General features: G+C 41.8%; 1 protein-coding gene across 2 annotated transcripts in view; it reads left to right on the top strand.

Moving 5' to 3' along the window:
* The window catches only part of LOC132827882 ((E3-independent) E2 ubiquitin-conjugating enzyme UBE2O), a 177,694-nt gene that overhangs the window by 77,777 nt on the left and 79,935 nt on the right, over positions 1-19,982 (top strand). For both annotated transcript variants that reach the window (XM_060844644.1, XM_060844643.1), the window contains exon 10: positions 16,703-16,857. In XM_060844644.1, coding sequence (XP_060700627.1) covers positions 16,703-16,857 — 155 coding nt within the window. The remainder of the gene's footprint in view (positions 1-16,702; positions 16,858-19,982) is intronic.

Here is a 19,982-nt window from a genome sequence, read left to right as displayed (position 1 = left end):
GTGTATAAATAGGAAGGGTTTAGAGAGATATGGGCCAAGTACTGGCAAATGAGATTAGATTAATTTAGGTCCAACTCATCCATGCCGATCAGATATCCTAAGTCTCTATTTCCTTGCTGTATAGCATTGTGACGCCATGATTTAAGGGACCAGAGGCAGTTGCAAATATGAGGATTGGGATGTTTTTAGAATACAACGAAAAGGAGGCCCAAGAAATTAATGAGGGAAGGGTTAAAATTAAGGAAATGACCAGAAGCTAAATGATTACATTGTAAGCTTTCATTGAGGAAGGTCCAAGAAATTTCCCAGAATTGGGCATCAGTTTGATTAGGCAGAGTAAGGAGTTGAAGAAATTTAGGAAGAAGATTGTACTGAAGGAATTAATGAGACTGTAAGTTAAGTCCCTGTGCCCTAACATTTTACATGCCAGTGTGTTGCAGGAGCCAACTATGGAGATGGTCAGTCGTTGGTCAGTGTATTTGTGCAATGGACAGTGAAAAACATTGCTTTGATTGGACATTCAGCGTGGACTTGTAAAAGAAAAATCTTATTTGACCAACATTTTGGTGTGTTTTGAGGATGTTAATAACAAAATTCAAGGGGAGTTAGTGGATGTAATATATTTGGATTTCTTGAATGTTCTCAAGTTTGAGGAATAAAATAAGTGATCTAGGAGGCAATGTACTAGCTTGCGTTATGTATTGGCCAACAGACTGAAAAGCGTAAGAATAAATGGGTTATTCTTGTTGACAGGCAGGGAATAATTGGGGAATGCAAGGATCATGATTTACAGAATCTGAGAATCCCTGCAGTGTGGAAGCAAGCCATTTTGGCCTATCAAGTCTACGCTACCCCTCTGAAGAACACCCCACTCAGACCCATCTGCTTTATCTCTGTGACCCTGCATTTCCCATGGCTAATCCACCTAGCATGCCCATTCCCACTATGGGCAATTTTAGTATGGCCAGGCCACCTAACCTGCACATGCTTGGACTGTGCCAGGAAACTGGAGCAACCCAATGCAGACACTGAGAGAATGTACAACCTCCACACACAGTCACCTGAGGGTGGAATCAAACCCAGGTTCCCTGCGTTGTGAAGCACTGTGCTAACCACTAAATCACCATGCCACCCATGCTTGGGTTCCAGTTGTTCTAAGTATATCAATGATGTGGACATGAGGTATGAATGTAAAATCTGATTGAAGATTTGTAGCTCGGGTATCCGTTGTTGTGGTTCTGCTCGCCGAGCTGGAAGTTTTTGCTGCAAACGTTTCGTTCCCTGGCTAGGGAACATCATCAGTGCTGTTGGAGCCTCGTGTGAAGCGCTGCTTTGATGTTTCTTCCGGTATTTATATTGGCTTGTTCTTGCCGCTTCCGGGTGTCAGTTTCAGCTGCAGTGATTTGTATGTGGGGTCCAGGTCGATGTGTCTGTTGATGGATGTTCTTGCCGTTTCCGGGTGTCCGTTTCAGCTGTAGTGGTTTGTATATGGTGTCCAGGTCAATGTGTCTGTTGATGGAGTTTGGGGATGAATGGCATTCATCCCCAAACTCCATCAACAGACACATTGACCTGGACACCATATACAAACCACTACAGCTGAAACGGACACCCGGAAACGGCAAGAACATCCATCAACAGACACATCAACCTGGACCCCACATACAAATCACTGCAGCTGAAACTGACACCTGGAAGCGGCAAGAACAAACCAATATAAATACCGGAAGAAACATCAAAGCAGCGCTTCACACGAGGCTCCAACAGCACTGATGATGTTCTCTAGCCAGGGAACGAAACGTTTGCAGCAAAAACTTCCAGCTCGGCGAGCAGAACCGTATGAATGTAATGTTTCTACGTTGTGGATCATTCAGAACTAAGTGGAAATATGTTGTGGGGAAGATATGACATGGTTCTGGGAGGATTTGGACAGGTCTAGTGATTGAGCAAGAATATGGCAGATGGGATATATGTGAAAATTAGGTTCACAAATATTAAAAGTATTTCTTACATATTCAGAGGTTGGTAAGTGTAGATGCAGAAAGGGACCTAATTGTCCTTGTGGCCAAGTCACTGAAGGCTAACATTCAGATACAGATATAAGCTACTAGGAAAGCTAATGGAATGCTAGCCTTTATTACAAGAAGAGTTAATGAAGTCTTCAGTTGTGCAGGAGTTTGCTTAGATCAAAATCTGGAGTATTATGTGCAGTTTTGGTCTCCCTATCTCCAGAAAGATATCATTGTATTGAGGAAGTGGAACAAAGGTTCACCAGGCTTGTTCCTGGGATGGTAGGATTCTCCGATTAAAAGCGACTGGCCAATTGGACCTGTATCCTCCAGTTTTGAATTATTAGAATGGTCTCATTGAAACCTACAAAATTATACAGAGATGGGCAGGGTAAATGTAGGTAAGATGTTTTCCCTGGTTGAGGAGTCTCTGGAACCAAGGGACACAAAAGAAGGGATGCTATTTAGGATTGATGAGAATTTTCTTTTACTTAGGATTGTTTGATTGAGCCAAGTGGCCTCTTTCTGTGCTATAATTACTGTGGCCTCTTGTTGGTAAAGCGATAACCTCATGAGTAGGTGTGATTGCTTTCTTATGCTTGATCCGTATCACCTCTTTTTCAAAGAAGTGGAACTCTGTTTTTCATTTTACAAGCTCATCAGTGCTTGGTCTTTTCTTCGTATTTAGTAAGTAATGTGTCGATTGGTGCAAGTACATAGTGTCATGACTTATTGGGATGGTGAGCTAGACATCCAGTCCTCGTATTCCTGAATTTGCCACAATTGTGAAAATTAATCAAGCCACCCTAGTTTCCAATTTTCCCTACCTGATTACGCACATGAGGTCTTCCCAATAACACCAAGTTATTTATTGTAATCTGTGGGTCTCTTGTGGCACAGTGGCAGTGTCCGTGCCTCTGGACTGAGACTTAAGTTCAAGTCTTACTTGCTCCAGAGGTGTGTGATAAATCTCTGAACAGGTTGATTAGGAAAAACAGGTTAAATAAAAACAATATTATCTGTTCATTGGCAAGAAAGAAACCCGAATTGCTAATGTATAACTCGAAGTGAAAGCTCTACCCTGTTCTATAAAATCCCCATATGTAGACACAGGTAAGACAGGCACTGGAGGTGGGAAGAGAAAAGCGTTCACGTGAAGTTGATGATAAATTCTTTACTTTTGGCTTTCTTTCAACTCCTGATTTTTTTTTTTGCTGTTGACAAGCTGTGGAATCACTGATTCTCAGTCTGTCCTTTACTGGTTGAGAATTTACCCTTTCAATGCCTCTGAAGCTGGTCTTATCTTACAGGGAAATGATGAATGAGAGGAACTATTAGAGGTTTTACTCATCCATACAGGAGTGAGAAAGATATTTAGCAGGCTAGAAGTCTGTTTATTGACTCCATGCACAGGCAACGGTCATCTCCCCAGGAACTAAGAGTCGTGATTGTTATGTCGAGCTCTCCTGAGTCTCTAATGACTGATTTTTATTTTCGTTCAAGACTGTGTCTTTAGGCAAAATTGTCTTGAACATACACAGGCTGTGGCCCTCCATCACATTCTCCCTTACTTGTTGAGTAAGATATAAACATATATGCAATTCTCAATATATTCCAGCAACTTGTTTTTAAATCTGCAAACGTTTTCCCTGGTTTAAAGCTGTATCTCTTCTCATCTTTGAGTTCAATAATATGAATGTTGTCTGTTTATGCCTCTGCTGTTCGGAGAAATGAAACACCATTTCAAAAATGCATTTCAATACAATATATATGATGCATAGACACCAGAATATACAATTTGTGATTACTTACCCTTGCTCATCCATGAAACAAGTCTTGAGCAATTTTTTTAATCATCTTTCTCTTAAATTCTTCAACCAGAATGCAGATCTGATGGACTATGCATCTGTTATCACACTATCAACAATGTGAAACATCTTTATGTTGAAAGATTGAATATATAAACTCCATCAGAGTAAACTTGCAGTTCAGGTTGTAAACTTCAACAAAATTCTATTATCCCTGTGCATTATCAGTTATTCCTGATGAAGGGCTTATGCTCGAAACGTCGAATTCTCTATTCCTGAGATGCTGCCTAACCTGCTGTGCTTTGACCAGCAACACATTTGCAGCTGTGATCTCCAGCATCTGCAGACCTCATTTTTTACTCGAAGATTATCCCTGTGCACCCAATCTTCTGCCAATAAGTGTCGATATAAGGCTAGTGCTTTTGGATTAGAGGGATGCTTACTGAGACTCTACCATAAATCTAGCATTCCTACTTCCATAAAGTCATCCTCTAGGCATGAGCTGGAAATGTATTCCCATGCATCTGTCTTCTTGCATTCCCTACTTGTCCTGTCACACTTGCTTCTCTAATAGATCATTAAAGCTGTACAGCATGGAAACAGACCTTTTGGTCCAACTCATCCATGTTAACCAGATATCTTAAATTAACATAGTGCCCTTTGCCAACACTTGGCCCATATCCCTCTAAACCTTTCCTATTCATACACCCATCCAGGTGCCTTTTAAATGTTGTATTTGTACCAGCCTCAGAGTGGTGCTGGAAAAGCACAGCTGGTCAGGCAGCATCCGAGAAGCAGGAGAATCAATGTTTCAGGTGATTCTAACCACATTGGATCAATGTGGATTTCACAAGTTTCCCCACTTCCCCTCACCTCACCCTCACCCCCACACCCCACCTTATCCCAATCTTCCATCTTGGCACTGCCCTTTGAATGGTCTGACCTGTTTATCTTCCTTCCCACCTATCTGCTCTACCCTCCTTTCCAACCTATCACTTTCACTGCCTGCCCCCCCCCCCCTCACACAATCATCTACTTATCGCATTCCCAGCTACCTCTTCCCACCCCCCACCCCACTCCTATTTATCTCTCATCCCCCTTGGCCCACAAGCCTCATTCTTGATGAAGCGATGCCTGATGATGAGCGTTGATTTTCCTGCTCCTCAGATGCTGCCTGACCAGCTGTGCTTTTCCAACACCATAGTCTTTGACTCTGATTGCCAGCACCTGCACTCCTCACTTTCTCCTAGTTGTATCAACCACCAGTTCCTCTGGCAGCTCATTCCAAGCGCTCATCACCCTCTGTGAAAAAGTTACCCTTGGTCCCTTTTAAATCCACCCCCTCACCTGAAACCCATGCCCTTTAGTTTGGGACTCTTCCCACTCTGGGGAAAAGACCTTGGCTGTTGACTCCATCATTAACCTCCTGAGGCTCCAGGGAAAATATGACTAGCCCATTCAGCCTCTCTCTAGCGTAAACCCTCCAACCCTGGCAATATCCTTGTAAATTTTTTCTGCACCCTTGCAAGTTTTACAACATCCTCCCTATAGCAGGGAGACCAGAATTGTGCACAGTATTCCAAAAATGACCTAACTAATGGCATGTACAGCCGCAACATGACCTCCAATTCCTGTACTTGATGTGCTACCCAATAAAGAGAAGCTGCCTTCACTATCCTGTTTACCTGCGACTCCACTTTCAAGGAGCTATTCCAAGGTCTCTTTGTTCAGCAACACTCCCTAGGACCTTACTATTAAGTGTATAAGTCCTGCTAAGATTTGCCTTTCCAAAATGCAACACCTCACATTTGCCTAAATTAAGCTCCATCTGCTGCACCTCTGCCCACGAGCCCATCTGATCAAAGTACAGTTGTAGTCTGATGTAATCTTCTTTGCTGTCTTCTACACCTCCAGTTTTGGTTTAATCTGCAAACTTACTAATGTCCGCAACCAAATAATTATATAAATGAGGAAAAGCTGTGGACTGAGACCAATCCTTGTGGTACACTGCTGGTCACAGGCCTCCAGTTTGAAAAGCACCCCTCCACCACCACCCTCTGTCATCTACCTTTTTGAGCTTGTTTGTGTTTGCTTCCTCCAGGTTGGCTCAAATAGTTGCTCAGTGTTTGTGTTGAACAACAGAACTTCACTTTAGCATCTGTTATTTTGAACCGTCACATCAGACTTGAAATCTGTTTTCAGAGACGTACTTTCAAATTTGTTTTGAGTTGCATATGTCCATTGTTTCTGAAGCAACAAAGTAAGCTCTCTGACCATTTTATTACAATCTGAATATTTCTGCTTATTCAATGGAATATCAGTAAAGACTGAAGAATTTTAATCTCTGCTTTAGTTTCTAATTCTAAGTCTGATTCTGATTGAATTTTCAACACTTCAGATCAAATAATTAGGAAGCGAATTAGATCGGAATGTAAGCCCTGCTCCTCTTCATCAATTAAACCTACATTAAACAATCCCGAGAAATACTGATACTCCTGGACTATAGTTTGACAGAGAAGCATTGAATTATAAAGAGGACTTATTGGAGGGCGGTCATCAATACACTTTGCATTCATTTAAATGTAACAGGATTTGGGAAATGTAGGGTTTGGGCGGCACGGTGGCACAGTGGTTAGCACTGCTGCCTCACAGTGCCTGAGACCCGGGTTCAATTCCCGACTCGGGCGACTGACTGTGAAGCTTGCACGTTCTCCCCGTGCCTGCGTGGGTTTCCTCCGGGTGCTCCGGTTTCCTCCCACAGTCACAAAGATGTGCGGGTCAGGTGAGTTGGCCATGCTAAATTGCCCGTAGTGTTAGGTAAGGGGTAAATGTAGGGGTATGGGTGGGTTGCGCTTCGGCGGGTTGGTGTGGACTTGTTGGGCCGAAGGGCCTGTTTCCACACTAAGTAATCTAATCCAGGACTGTGCATATCTTTAGCTTCTCTTGACTGGGCAACACTGCCATTTCCAGAGCAGAATATGAAAGATTGAGACATGATGGTGCAGTGGAGACTATTAAAGGATGTTCAATGAAATTATATTAATTTAGTTGTGCAGAACTTGTTTTTCCTTTTTTCTCTTGCACAATGGGCAAAATTACTGTTCCCTGAGCACCACAATCAAGATTTACATTCTTTGGGACAGATGAATCTGTACAGGACACTTTTCTGACTTGACAAAATTTTTAGCTTATTTATATGGTTATGCATTCCCCATTGCTGGAATGGCTTCAGGTTCAGTGCTTTTATATCCCTTTCAAGACAATAGGAATTTTTCTCGCACTTAGTTTTTCTGAATTGAGTAACATCACCTCTGACCAAAGTTTTTTTTCTAGATATCATTATGGAATTTTATATTATAATCTTGCATGGACCGAGCTTTAATTGACCTCACAAGTATACCTTCTGGAAATCTGGTTATTAAAATCCATAATAATAAAGCTCTACTGATCACCTTTTTGTTTTTGTGATTGGCCTGTGTAATGCATTAACATTTGACTGCCAGTTTCCTCAGAAACTGGAATGGGTATTAAGTGCTTCTTCTTGGAACCGGAGCTTAAATGTACCCTGCTTCAAATCATTTCTTCAGGTTTTACCAAAAACTTCAAGTCTAGATTGGGGAGGCAAATAAAATGATGGCAGTTATTTTGAGAGGATTTGAATATAAAAGCAGGGAGGTACTTCTGAGGATCTATAAGGCTCCGGTCAGACCACATTTGGAGTATTGTGCACAGTTTTGGGCTCCATATCTCAGGAAGGATGTATTGGCCCTGGAATGGGTTCAGAGGAGGTTCACGAGAATGGCCCCGGGTATGAAAAGTTTAGGGTATGAGGAATGTTTGAGGATTCTTCATCTATACTCGATAGAGCTCAGAAAGATGAGGAGAGATCCCCTTGAAACATACTGAATGGCCGAGGCAGTGTAGATGTTGGAAAGATCCTTCCATTGATAGGAGAGATAAGGACCTGAGTGCACAGTCTTTGTTTTAAAAGGTCTTCCTTTTACTCTGAGGTAAGGAGAAGCTGCTTCAGCCAGAGAGTGGGGAATCTATGGAATTCACTGCCACAAAGAGGTGGAGGCCTGGTAATTGAGTATATTTAAAATGGGGATAGATAGGTACTTGATTGTCAAGGGGCTCAAAGGTTACAGGGAGAAAATGGGAGAATACAGTTAAGAAACTTATCAGCAATGATTGAATGGCAGAGCAGACTTGGTGGGCTGCATGGCCTAATTTCTGCTCCTATGTCTCTGGTCTTCTGATTACCGAATTCTTAGATGAAGGTCATTTAGAGCTAACAAATCTACCTATCTTCTCCCTCACTCAGGAGCCCAGCTTTATATCTTCGTCTGAGGATTCTTATGCTAAACCTCAAATCTGAAGCTAAAACTCTCTAGCTATGGGTATTAGCCTCTGTGATATAAACATGAACTGTATAGCATTGTGCGCCGAAGGGCCTGTACTATGTTGTGCCGAGCATTTATCTTAATCTAAGATCTACCTAACCTACACACCCCTCAATTAACTGCCATCTATGTGCTTGTCCAGCAGTCACTTAAATATTCCTCATGTCCCTAATGTCTAGTAGCACTGCTGGCAGTGTATTCCACACACCTACCATTCTCTGACATCTCCCCATTCCTTTCCCCAATCACCTTTTAAAAATTATGACCTCTTGTGTCAGCCATTTCTGTCACCTCTCCTCTTCTTCCTCCTCCTCCCGTGTGAAAAGCCCTAGCTCACTCGACCTTTCTTCATAAGACAAGCCCTCCAATCCAGGCAGCATCCTGGTAAATCTTCTCTGCACCCCCTCTAAAGCTTCCACATCTTTCCTATAATGAGGTGACCAGCACTGAACACCATATTCCAAGTGTGGTCTAACCAGGGTTTTATAGAGCTGCAGCAAAACCTCGTGGCTCATAAACTCAATCCCCCTGCTAATGAAAGCCAAAACGCCAAACTCCTTCCTAACAACCCTATCAACTTGGGTGGCAACTTTGAGGGATCTAAGTATGTGGATCCCAAGATCCCTGTGCTCCTCCACATTGCCAAGAGTCCTGTCTTTAACCCTGTATTAGGCATTTAAATTCAACCTTCCATAATGAATCTCTTCACATTTATCCAGGTTGGACTCCATCCTGCTGAACACATTTTCCTCATTCCTGATGAAGGGCTCTTGCCCAAAACGTCGAATTCCCTGTTCCTTGGATGCTGCCTGACCTGCTGGGCTTTAACCAGCAACACATTTTCAGCTCTGAACTCCATCTGCCTCTTCTCAGCCCAGCTCTTCATTCTGTCAATGTCTTGTTGTAGCCTGCAACAGCCCTCGACACTATCTACAACACCCCACTGACCCTTGTCACTGGCTAACCCACTCTTCTACTACTTCATCTAAGTCATTTATAAAAAACACAAAGAGCAGAGGCCCAAGAACAGATCCTTGCAGGATACTACTAGTCACTGACTTTTCATCCACTGTCTTCTTTCGGCCAGCCAATTCTGTATCCAGACAGGCAGATTTCCCTGTTCCCCTACTTCCTAACTTTCTGAATGAGCCTACTGTGGGGAAACCTTATCAAGTGTCTTGCTGAAATCCATTTACACCACATCCACTCACCAACCTTCATCAACTGATCTTGTCACATCCTCGAAGAACTCAATAAGGCTTGTGAGGAATGACCTGCCCCTCTCAAAGCCATGCTGACTATCTTTAATCAAACTGTTTTTCCAAATAGTCATAAATCCTGTCTCTCAGAATCCTTTCCAATACCTCGCTTACCACAGACGTAAGACTGACAAGTCTGTAATTCCCAGGGGTTTTCCCTGTTCCCTTTCTTGAACAGAGGAACAACATTCGCCTCCCTCTAATCATCCAGTACTATTCCCATGGAGAGTGAGGATGCAAAGATCCTCACCTGTCATCTTTATAAATGATCTAGAGGAGGGGCTTGAAAGCTGGGTGAGCAAGTTTGCGGATGACACAAAGGTCGGTGGAGTTATGGACAGTGAAGAAGGATGTAGCAGGTTACAGTGGGATATAGATAGGTTGCAGAGCTGGGCAGAAAGGTGGCAGATGGAATTCAATGTAGCTAAGTGTGAAGTCATTCACTTTGGTAGGAGTAACAAGAAGATGGATTACTGGGCTAATGGTAGGCTACTTGGTAGTGTGGATGAGCAGAGGGATCTTGGTGTCCATGTACACAGATCTCTGAAAGTTGCCACCCAGGTAAATAGTGCTGTGAGGAAGGCATATGGTGTACTGGGCTTTATTGGTAGAGGAATTGAGTTCCGGAGTCCTGAGGTCATGTTGCAGTTGTATAAGACTCTGGTGCGGCCTCACCTGGAGTATTGTGTGCAGTTTTGGTCGCCATACTATAGGAAGGATGTGGAGGCATTGGAACGAGTGCAGAGGAGGTTTACCAGGATGTTGCCTGGCATGGTAGGAAGATCGTATGAGGAAAGGCTGAGGCACTTGGGCCTGTTCTCATTGGAGAAAAGAAGGTTTAAGGGAGATTTGATAAAGGTGTATAAGATGATTAGGGGTTTAGATAGGGTAGACACTGAGAACCTTTTACCGCTAATGGAGTCAGCTGTTACTAGGGGACACAGCTTTAAATTAAGGGGTGGTAGGTATAGGACAGATGTTAGGGGTAGATTCTTTACGCAGCGGGTTGTGAGTTCATGGAATGCCCTGCCAGTAGCAGTGGTGAACTCTCCCTCTTTATCGTCATTTAAGCAGGCATTGGATAGGCATATGGAAGTTATTGGGCTAGTGTAGGTTAGGTAGGATTTGGTCGGCGCAACATCGAGGGCTGAAGGGCCTGTACTGCGCTGTATTTTTCTATGTTCTATGTACCAGAGGCACAGCAATCTTATTCCTTGCTTCCCATAGTAACCTTGGATGTATCTGTTTCAGTCCTGGGGACTTGTCTATCTTGATTAGATTAGATAGATTACTTTCAGTGTGGAAACAGGCCCTTCGACCCAACAAGTCCACACCAACCCACCGAAGTGCAACCCATCCGTACCCCTACATTTACCCCTTCACCTAACACTACAGGCAATTTAGCATGGCCAGTTCACCTGACCTGCACATCTTTGGACTGTGGGAGGAAACCCACGCAGACACTGATGTTTCACAGAATTTCCAGCACATCCACTTGCTTAATATCAATCTGTTCAAGCCTTTTAACCTCGCCCACACTGTTCTCACTATTAACAAGGTCCCTCTCATAGTGTGTACTGAGCAAAAACTCATTTAGGGCCTTCTCTCTCTTCAGACTCCAGGCACAAGTTCCCTCTATTACCTCTGATCAGCCCTACCCTCTCTCTGATCATTCTCTTATTCCTCAAAATAGGTTAAAGAAAAATCCAGAAATTTCTAATACATCTTGATGCACAATTGTTTACCTTCCTTAGGCTGAAAAAGCCATTAGTTCTGAAGGCTACCTCTCAAATGATTTCAAAATACATCATTGGTTACAGAAACAATTAATTTTTACATGCACAGAAAACCTATATCACTAATACTAAGCCTAAAAATTCAAACTGTCAATTATATCTAAAATATATATAAGTCTCACATGTTACATCGCTAAACCTTTGTCTGACATGAGGAGATGAACCTGATGTATTTCCAGGTGTCCTCTTTAAACACTGATTTCTTCCTTTCCTTCCTTTCCTCCACCCTCTTAGTTTAGGGGGATGACAGGGAAGAAAAAGGTTTAGCTTTATGGATTCACTCAATTATCAACCTTTATTGCACCCTTTGGACTTCAACATGAGTTGTTGTTACAAAGTCCTTTCAAAGGAATAAAGTAGAGTTTTATATGTGGTTTCAACTGTAATATTCCGGTTCCATTCGCAAGCCTATTTGTGTACAATGTGAAGTAGCAGTTTGTGTTAAGTATAGGAAATGTTCATATGTCAGATGTTCAGAATTGCATCCCTGTATGGGATTGTGTTTGTGAGTGGGAGTGTTTGTAACTGTGCCCCCCCCCCCTCCAAACCTCCATATATGTTTGCCGTTTAAATTTGGAAACTATTGCCTGGGTGCTTTCTGACCTAACTTGTTTGCATCCAACAATAATAGTCCTCCAAGTCCTTGTCACCTGCAGGGAGGTGAAGAATAGACTGCCCACATTTTTTAAAAAGAAAAACAAGGATACCACTCCAATGGAACCTCTGTGTGATTAAACTGGAAGAATGGGGTTAGGGACTGACCTCCTGATTCTACAGATTGAGAGTAGCATATCAGTGGATAGAGTGTGAATGGATATGTATGGTTTCTATGGATGGTGAATCATCAATTCCGTGTACCTGTCAATTTACTGCACGTGGCCAAATGTCCAATTTTCTTTTGTTCACTGCATTTGGTTTGCTGCCCCACCCCCCCTTATGTTTTCATCAAATATTAGTAGGTTCTGTACAAATGTAAACATTTCATTTTTGGACTTTCTTCAGAGCTCTGTTCCCAGCTCACTATTTTAACTGCAACTTTAAAGAATTATTTGAGACTTCAGCTTTAATGAAAACCTTTCTGTTTACGTGCCGTGCACTCCAGACGCTCTGATAGCGTAGAACTATGGGGGCCAAGCTGGGCTCTGATTACGGATTCAACTTTTAGTTTTTTTGGTAGGAATCATACCGATATAGATTATTCCTCCCACTATCTGGAAATAATTTTCATCAGCTATAGTGCCCACAAGTGTAGATGATAATTTAGAGTTTGGCTAATCTGCCAAACTTTTGTGAACCATTTTGACAGTTATTGCAGTGTCCCTTTCATTATATCCCATTGCTAAAAGGGTTTTCTGCTGCCGTATTCATAACCACTATGTTTATATTCACTTGTCTCCAACAGCCTCCATTGTCAGTGAGCAATTTTGCTAGTGTTCAAAGACTGATCCTTACCAACATTGCCATTTCTTTATCCATAGATATTTTCTTGTCTTTGCTAAATCCTATTAAGTAACAGTCCAGATGTCAATATACAAAATGTAAAATGAAAATTGTTTTTTCCTTCCTTCAACCTTTAAATCTATAGCCACTACTTCATTGGAAATCCTTGCTAGGGGTAGACTTGATAGACTTTGTAAAATATATCAAAAGGACAATATCAATCTCATCTATCACTTTTCTCTCTACTACGAGCTTATAGTATTTCACATTCGTTATTCCTGCATCCTTTCCTCGGTTTTGATCTTTTAGAAGACACGTGAGCAAATAGCACAATCGACTTTTTGGCTTTGAAATTTCTATTCCCAATGTCAGTAACATTACTTTAATTTCTGTAGTGCAGTGGTTATGTTCTGTTAAAGGGATACAATATAATGTACTAGTAAATTCAGTGTAAACTGTGTATTTACAGATTTTCCAAATACAGAATTTGTCATTTTTCATACTGTGCTTTCTTCATCGATGGGCTACTTCATAACAAGGATGTTTCACAGGACACTACATCCATGTTCGTAAATGATTGATTCAGCCTCTTTTACAAGAAATTAGCACTTTTTTTTCAAAGATTTTAGTGTTGTCATCTGCAAAACTGAAACTGATGGAACATTTAAATTCCTTAACTTTTGTCCTGGTCTGTTTTAGTGAGTGGGTCTGGGTAGCCAATCTGTTTCACATATGGTAGACATTCATACACTGAGCAATACTGCACAATTAAAGACTCACCACTACATTCATCACTGGCTGAAATCTCTTATGACCAATGTCCTTTTCATTGATCTGTAATCTCCTCCTCCAACCAAATCATTTTTGTATTTGGTTTTGACTGGCCTATAGCACTTGGGACAATTCACGGTGGAGGGATACTCCTAATTGTACCTGAAACATCAATTAACTTCACCCTGAGCATTTCTGGGGTTCAATCATCTAATGTAAATTCCAATTTCTTTTTGCTTCAGTTTTAAATAGCATTTCTGTCCTCTGTCTTGGGTATAGTTCCCCTTTTGTACTGTCACCTGCAATGTGTATCAAGATGTCTTACCAATTTGTTAACATTGTGTCCTCATTTTCTTTCATATTATTGATTTCTTCCTTTTGAGCTATAAATTCTGTTGGGAAGGAATTCTTTCTTGGGATTTTGTTTGTTGTTTCTGATATTTGTTCTGGTAGTCCTTGTTTATCTGTAGATTTAACTTTTGCCATAACTAGAAATCTGACTATACTTGATATTTTTGTATAGTTCCAAACCTAAATGCCAGCACATTGGGCAATTTCCAATTTAAATTTCTAGAACCTATTGAATTCTATTATCTGCTCTTCCATTGCACTGTCCTCAGCCTTTCTAAATTTGTCAACATTTTACCTGCCTCATAAGTAGTCTTGATAATTTTATCCATGAAAATTAACAGCATGTCCAAACCTTCATCCATGTTCAAGTCACCCAAACTCTGATTTTTAAAAAAAAATTCTTATCTAGCTTCCATATGTTAAGGTTAAAAAAAATCACATGACAGGTTATAATCCAACAGAGTTATTTGAAAACACAAGCTTTCGGAGCGTCATTTCTTTTCCAGGTGCGCTCATCTGAAGATGGAGTGAGGATCCAAATGCTTGCATTTTCAAATAAAACTGTTTGACTGTAACTTGGTGTCATGTGATTTTTGACATTCTGACACCAGTGCCTCATTCGATATGCTAACCAAAGTGAGAAAGGTTGTACCTTGCTTTCTTATTTGGTAAAGTAGTAACCCGGATTATTGTTGTAACTTCATTCTTCCACTGATCATGTTACTCACTTTCAGAAAATAGGTGGATACTTGTACTCCAAAGCTTTACAGTCTTGACTTAATCATTCTGTGCTGCCAAAAGACATAGGAGTGGAAGTAAGCCCATTCGGCCCATTGAGTCCACTCCGCCATTCAATCATGGCTGATGGGCATTTCAACTTCACTTACCCGCATTCTCCCCGTAGCTCTTAATTCCTTGTGACATCAAGAATTTATCAATCTCTGCCTTGAAGACATTTAGCGTCCCGGCCTCCACTGCACTCTGTGGTAATGAATTCCACAGGCCCACCACACTCTGGCTGAAGAAATGTCTCCACGTTTCTGTTCTCCCCTCTAATTCTCAGGCTGTGTCCACGGGTCCTAGTCTCCTCACCTAACGGAAACAATTTCCTAGCGTCCACCCTTTCCAAGCCATTATTATACTCCAAGGGGTAATCATCTAAACAGAATACAAGTCCATGTTTTATATGAAGGTTTTATGTCAGTTAGCTATGCTCCACAATTTTCTCACCTCCACAATTACTAGGTCAATTGGTTCAAACCCAGTAAATTCTTCATTACTACTTCCATCACCTGAACTGCCATAGAACATAGAAAAATACAGCGCAGTACAGGCCCTTTGGCCCTCGATGTTGAGCTGATCCAAGCCCACCTAACCTACACTAGCCCACAATCCTCCATATGTCTATCCAATGCCTGTTTAAATGCCCATAAAGAGGGAGAGTCCACCACTGCTACTGGCAGGGCATTCTGTGAACTCACGACTTGCTGAGTAAAGAATCTACCCCTAACATCTGTCCTATACCTACCACCCCTTAATTTAAAGCTTATTCCCCCTTGTAATAGCTGATTCCATAGGTGCAATTAGGTCTTGGACATTCTTCAGATCATATTAGATAATGGCACTGCTTTGAAATGTAACAATCCTGTGCCTAAAGTATAGACCACAAAAACCCATTTGACATTCAGTTGCAAAAAATTTCCTGGTACTTTGAACAGAGAAAGGTAAAAATCTGTTTTTCTGTTCTTCGTGTTCAAGGGGCCAACATCTGTTCCTGATTCAGATCCTTGTAGAACAAGGGGACAAGATTTTACTCTTCCATGAACTGCTGTACATTATAGTGTTAAAGATGGCATCTCTAACTTAAGCCAGAATCAAAGTGCTTCAGCTGGTCATTCACTCAAAAACTCTGCTCCTTTGCATTAGTCCTACCATGCCTATATTGCCTATGCATTGTAGAAAAACCTACTGTCTCCCATCAAGATCCTGTGTGGTCCACCTTTGCTAAGTGTGTAGTAAATGACATTATTGTATTTTGTTTACTTGGTCATGTTAAAACTGTCTCTCTCTGACTTGCTGTAACAGCCTCCACAGCCCTGGCTCCCTACTTACATATCCACCCTGGATTGGATTGAAAGCTTACTATTTTCAGATTTTCTAAGGACATGGTAACCAAGATTTATTTTTCAATCTGCTGATATAGTCCTCTTGTTGTCAGCTTAGGATTCCAATTAATATAATCATTATTATATAAATTTGGGAATTGGACTTTGTTTATTCATTCTTGGGATATGGGTGTCGCTGGCCAAGTCAGCAATTATTGCCAATTCCTCGCTGTCCAGAGTCAACCACCTCACTGTGGGACTGGAGTTATATGTAGGCCAGACCAGGCAAGGAGGGAAGATTTCCTTTTGTTTTAAAAGACATTGTTTTAAGAACCCATCTGGTTCACCAATCAACAAGGGTTTTATGGTCATCGTCAGACTCTTAATTTCCAGATTTTTATTGAATTCAGATTCCACCATCTGCCATAGTAGAACTTGAACCTAGCCCCTGAGAACATTACTTGGGTTTTCTGGATTATTAGGAGAAAGTGAATATTGCAGATCTGCAGATCAAAGTGTGGCGTCGGAAAAGCATAGCAGGTCAGGCAGCATCAGAGGAGCTGGAGAGTTGTCGTTTTCGATATAAGCTCTTCATCAGGAATGTAATGAAGGGCTTAAATCCAAAATGTTAACTTTCCTTCTCTTTGAATGCTGCCTGATTTGCTGTGCTTTTCCGGCACCACTCTTGCTGGATTAATAGTCTAGTAATAATACAACTAGCCATTACCTCTTCTCACAGTCTAATTTTAATTCTGTCTAGAATTGCTGTTGAGATTCTGAAAACCAGCACCAGTGTGGATGTGATGTGGCAGGATGGTACAGTGGAGAAAGATATTCGATCCAATGACTTGCTGCCAGTTCATCACGTGGACAATAACGAGTTCTGCCCTGGAGACTTTGTGCTGGATAAACGTGGTAAGTGTAAAGTATAGTTTGAGCGCTCAATCTTGCAGATCATTGGAAAATAAATAGAAAAACAATTACTTTTGTTGAATACCTGGCATTTTGTCTGTTATAGAACTTCCTCTTTAGTTGGTTTCTATCCTTGTTCCAGAATTCAGAGTCAGGAAGGAGGTACTTTTTGTTCTATTATTTTTTTTTCCGGTTTTGTCCCACCCAGGATGCTAGTTGATAATGGATAACGGGGTGGACAGCTAGTACTTAGAATGATAGACAAGCCATCGTGGTATGGGATGGACCTGATCTTTGCCTATCATTTTCATATATTTAGATGAGTTTGGAGTAAGCATAATATTGAGCTACCCTCACTTGTCCTTTCCATGTTAAATTGAACAAATTTGATCAATCCATACAATAGCTGGAGTAGTGTCCCCTAGATTTCAGATATGGTTCCCGATCTCTGCTAGTTGTATTAATCCATAGCTGCGATTTGGAGTGGGTTTCTGCTTGTCCCCTTGCTCCTGGTAGTTTTCCTGCTGATGATCTGTAGGCTTAACCACCATTTGGATATGGTGTCATTGCTAAGGAAACTATATTCCAGCACATTAATAATGTTTGCAAAAAGAATGTAGAAGACTTGAGGTGCCATCTCATGAGATTGAGCATGGAGCTGGAATAGGCCACTTCAGTTTGGTTTGACATTCAACATCCTGAAGTGTCTTTGTAAGGTAGATGTGGATAGGATGTTCCCTTTCTGGAAGAATCGAAGAGCTATGGCTCACAGTTTTTAAAAAGGCATCACCTTTTCAAATGGTGGTGATAAATGTTTTATTGGGGTTGAGTCATTTGAACTTTCTGCTTCAACTGCTTTTTCAGAAAGAGTTGATGAATATTTTTTAAATTTAAAAATCACACAACACCAGTGATTTTTAACTTTGTCCACCCCAGTCCAACACCAGTTCTTCCACATCATGAATATTTTTAAGGCACAGTTGGATACATTTTTTTTGTAAGCAAGGAACAAAGGGGTGTCAGGAATAGGTTACAATTGGATCAGCTGTGATCTCATTTAAATGGATGAACTGGTTAGAACATAGAACATAGAAGGATACAGCGCAGTACAGGCCCTTCGGCCCTCGATGTTGCGCCGACCGAATCCTACCTAACCTATACTAGCCCAATAACTTCCAAATGCCTATCCAATGCCCGCTTAAATGACCATAAAGAAGGAGAGTTCACCACTGATACGGGCAGGGCATTCCATGAACTCACAACCCGCTGTGTGAAGAATCTACCCCTAACATCTGTCCTATACCTACCACCCCTTAATTTAAAGCTATGTCCCCTAGTAACACCTGACTCCATTAGCGGTAAAAGGTTCTTAGTATCTACCCTACCTAAACCCCTAATCATCTTATACACTTCTATCAGATCTCCCCTAAACCTTCTCTTCTCCAATGAGAACAGCCCCAAGTGCCTCAGCCTTTCCTCATAAGATTTTCCTACCATTCCAGGCAACATCCTGGTAAACCTCCTCTGCACTCGTTCTAAAGCTTCCACATCCTTCCTATAGTATGGCGACCAAAACTGCACACAATACTCCAGATGAGGCCGCACCAGAGTCTTATACAACTGCAACATGACCTCAGGACTCCGGAACTCAATTCCTCTGCCAATAAAGCCCAGTACACCATATGCCTTCCTCACAGCACTATTTACCTGGGTGGCAACTTTCAGAGATCTGTGTACATGGACACCAAGATCCCTCTGCTCATCCACACTACCAAGTAGCCTACCATTAGCCCAGTAATCCATCATCTTGTTATTCCTCCCAAAGTGAACGACTTCGCACTTAGCTACATTGAATTCCATTTGCCACATTTCCGCCCAGCTCTGCAACTTATCTATATCCCGCTGTAACCTACCACTTCCTTCCTCACTATCCACAACTCCACCGACTTTTGTGTCATCCGCAAACTTGCTTACCCAGCTTTCAAGTCCTTCCTCTAGATCGTTTATAAAGATAACAAAAAGCAATGGTCCCAAAACAGATCCTTGTGGTACACCGCTAGTAACTGCGCTCCAAGATGAACATAATCCATCAACTACTACCCTCTGTCTCCTTCCAGCCAGCCAATTCCTAATCCAAACCTCTAATGTATCCTCAATGTCATACCTCCGTAGTTTTAGCATTAGCCTACCATGGGGAACCTTATCGAACGCCTTACTAAAATCCATATACACAACATCTACTGCTTTACCCTCATCCACTTCCTTAGTCACCTTCTCAAAGAACTCAATAAGGTTTGTGAGGCACGACCTGCCCTTCACAAAACCATGCTGGCTATCCCTGATCACGTTATTCCTACCCAGATGTTCATAAATCTTATCCCTTACCATTCTCTCTAAGACTTTGCCCACCACTGAAGTCAGACTCACTGGCCTATAGTTACTAGGGCTATCCCTACTCCCTTTCTTGAACAATGGGACCACATTCGCTATCCTCCAGTCCTCTGGTACTATTCCCGTTGACAATGACGACATAAAAATCCAGGCCAATGGCTCTGCTATCTCCTCCCTAGCTTCCCATAGGATCCTGGGGTAAATGCCATCAGGCCCAGGAGACTTATCTATATTCATCCTTTCCAATATTCCCAAAACCTCTTCCCTGCATATTTCCAGGGCATCCATTCTAATTATTTGTGATTCCATATTCACATCAGCAACAGTGTCCTGTTCCTGAGTGAATACTGATGAAAAGTACTGATTTAATGTCTCTCCAATCTCCTCCGCCTCCACACACAACTTCCCACTACTATCCTTGACTGGACCGATACCTACCCTAGTCATCCTTTTATTCTTGACATACCTATAGAAAGCCTTTGGGTTTTCCCTAATCCTACCAGCTAAAGACTTTTCATGTCCCCTTCTCGCTTCTCTTAGCTCCCTCTTTAGCTCCTTCCTGGCTACCTTATAACTCTCAATCGCCCCTACTGAACCTTCACGCCTCATCTTTACATATGCCGCCTTCTTCCCTTTCACAAGGGACTCCAATTCCTTACTAAACCACGGCTGCCTCACAAGGCCCTTTACACCATGCCTGACTGGTACATACCTATCGAGGACACGCAGTAGCTGCT

This window comes from Hemiscyllium ocellatum, chromosome 25 (genome assembly GCF_020745735.1).
Source record: "Hemiscyllium ocellatum isolate sHemOce1 chromosome 25, sHemOce1.pat.X.cur, whole genome shotgun sequence".
Classification (NCBI taxonomy): domain Eukaryota; kingdom Metazoa; phylum Chordata; class Chondrichthyes; order Orectolobiformes; family Hemiscylliidae; genus Hemiscyllium; species Hemiscyllium ocellatum.
Note: the sequence above shows the minus strand (reverse complement) of the source record. Positions and strands in the feature narration are given on the sequence as shown.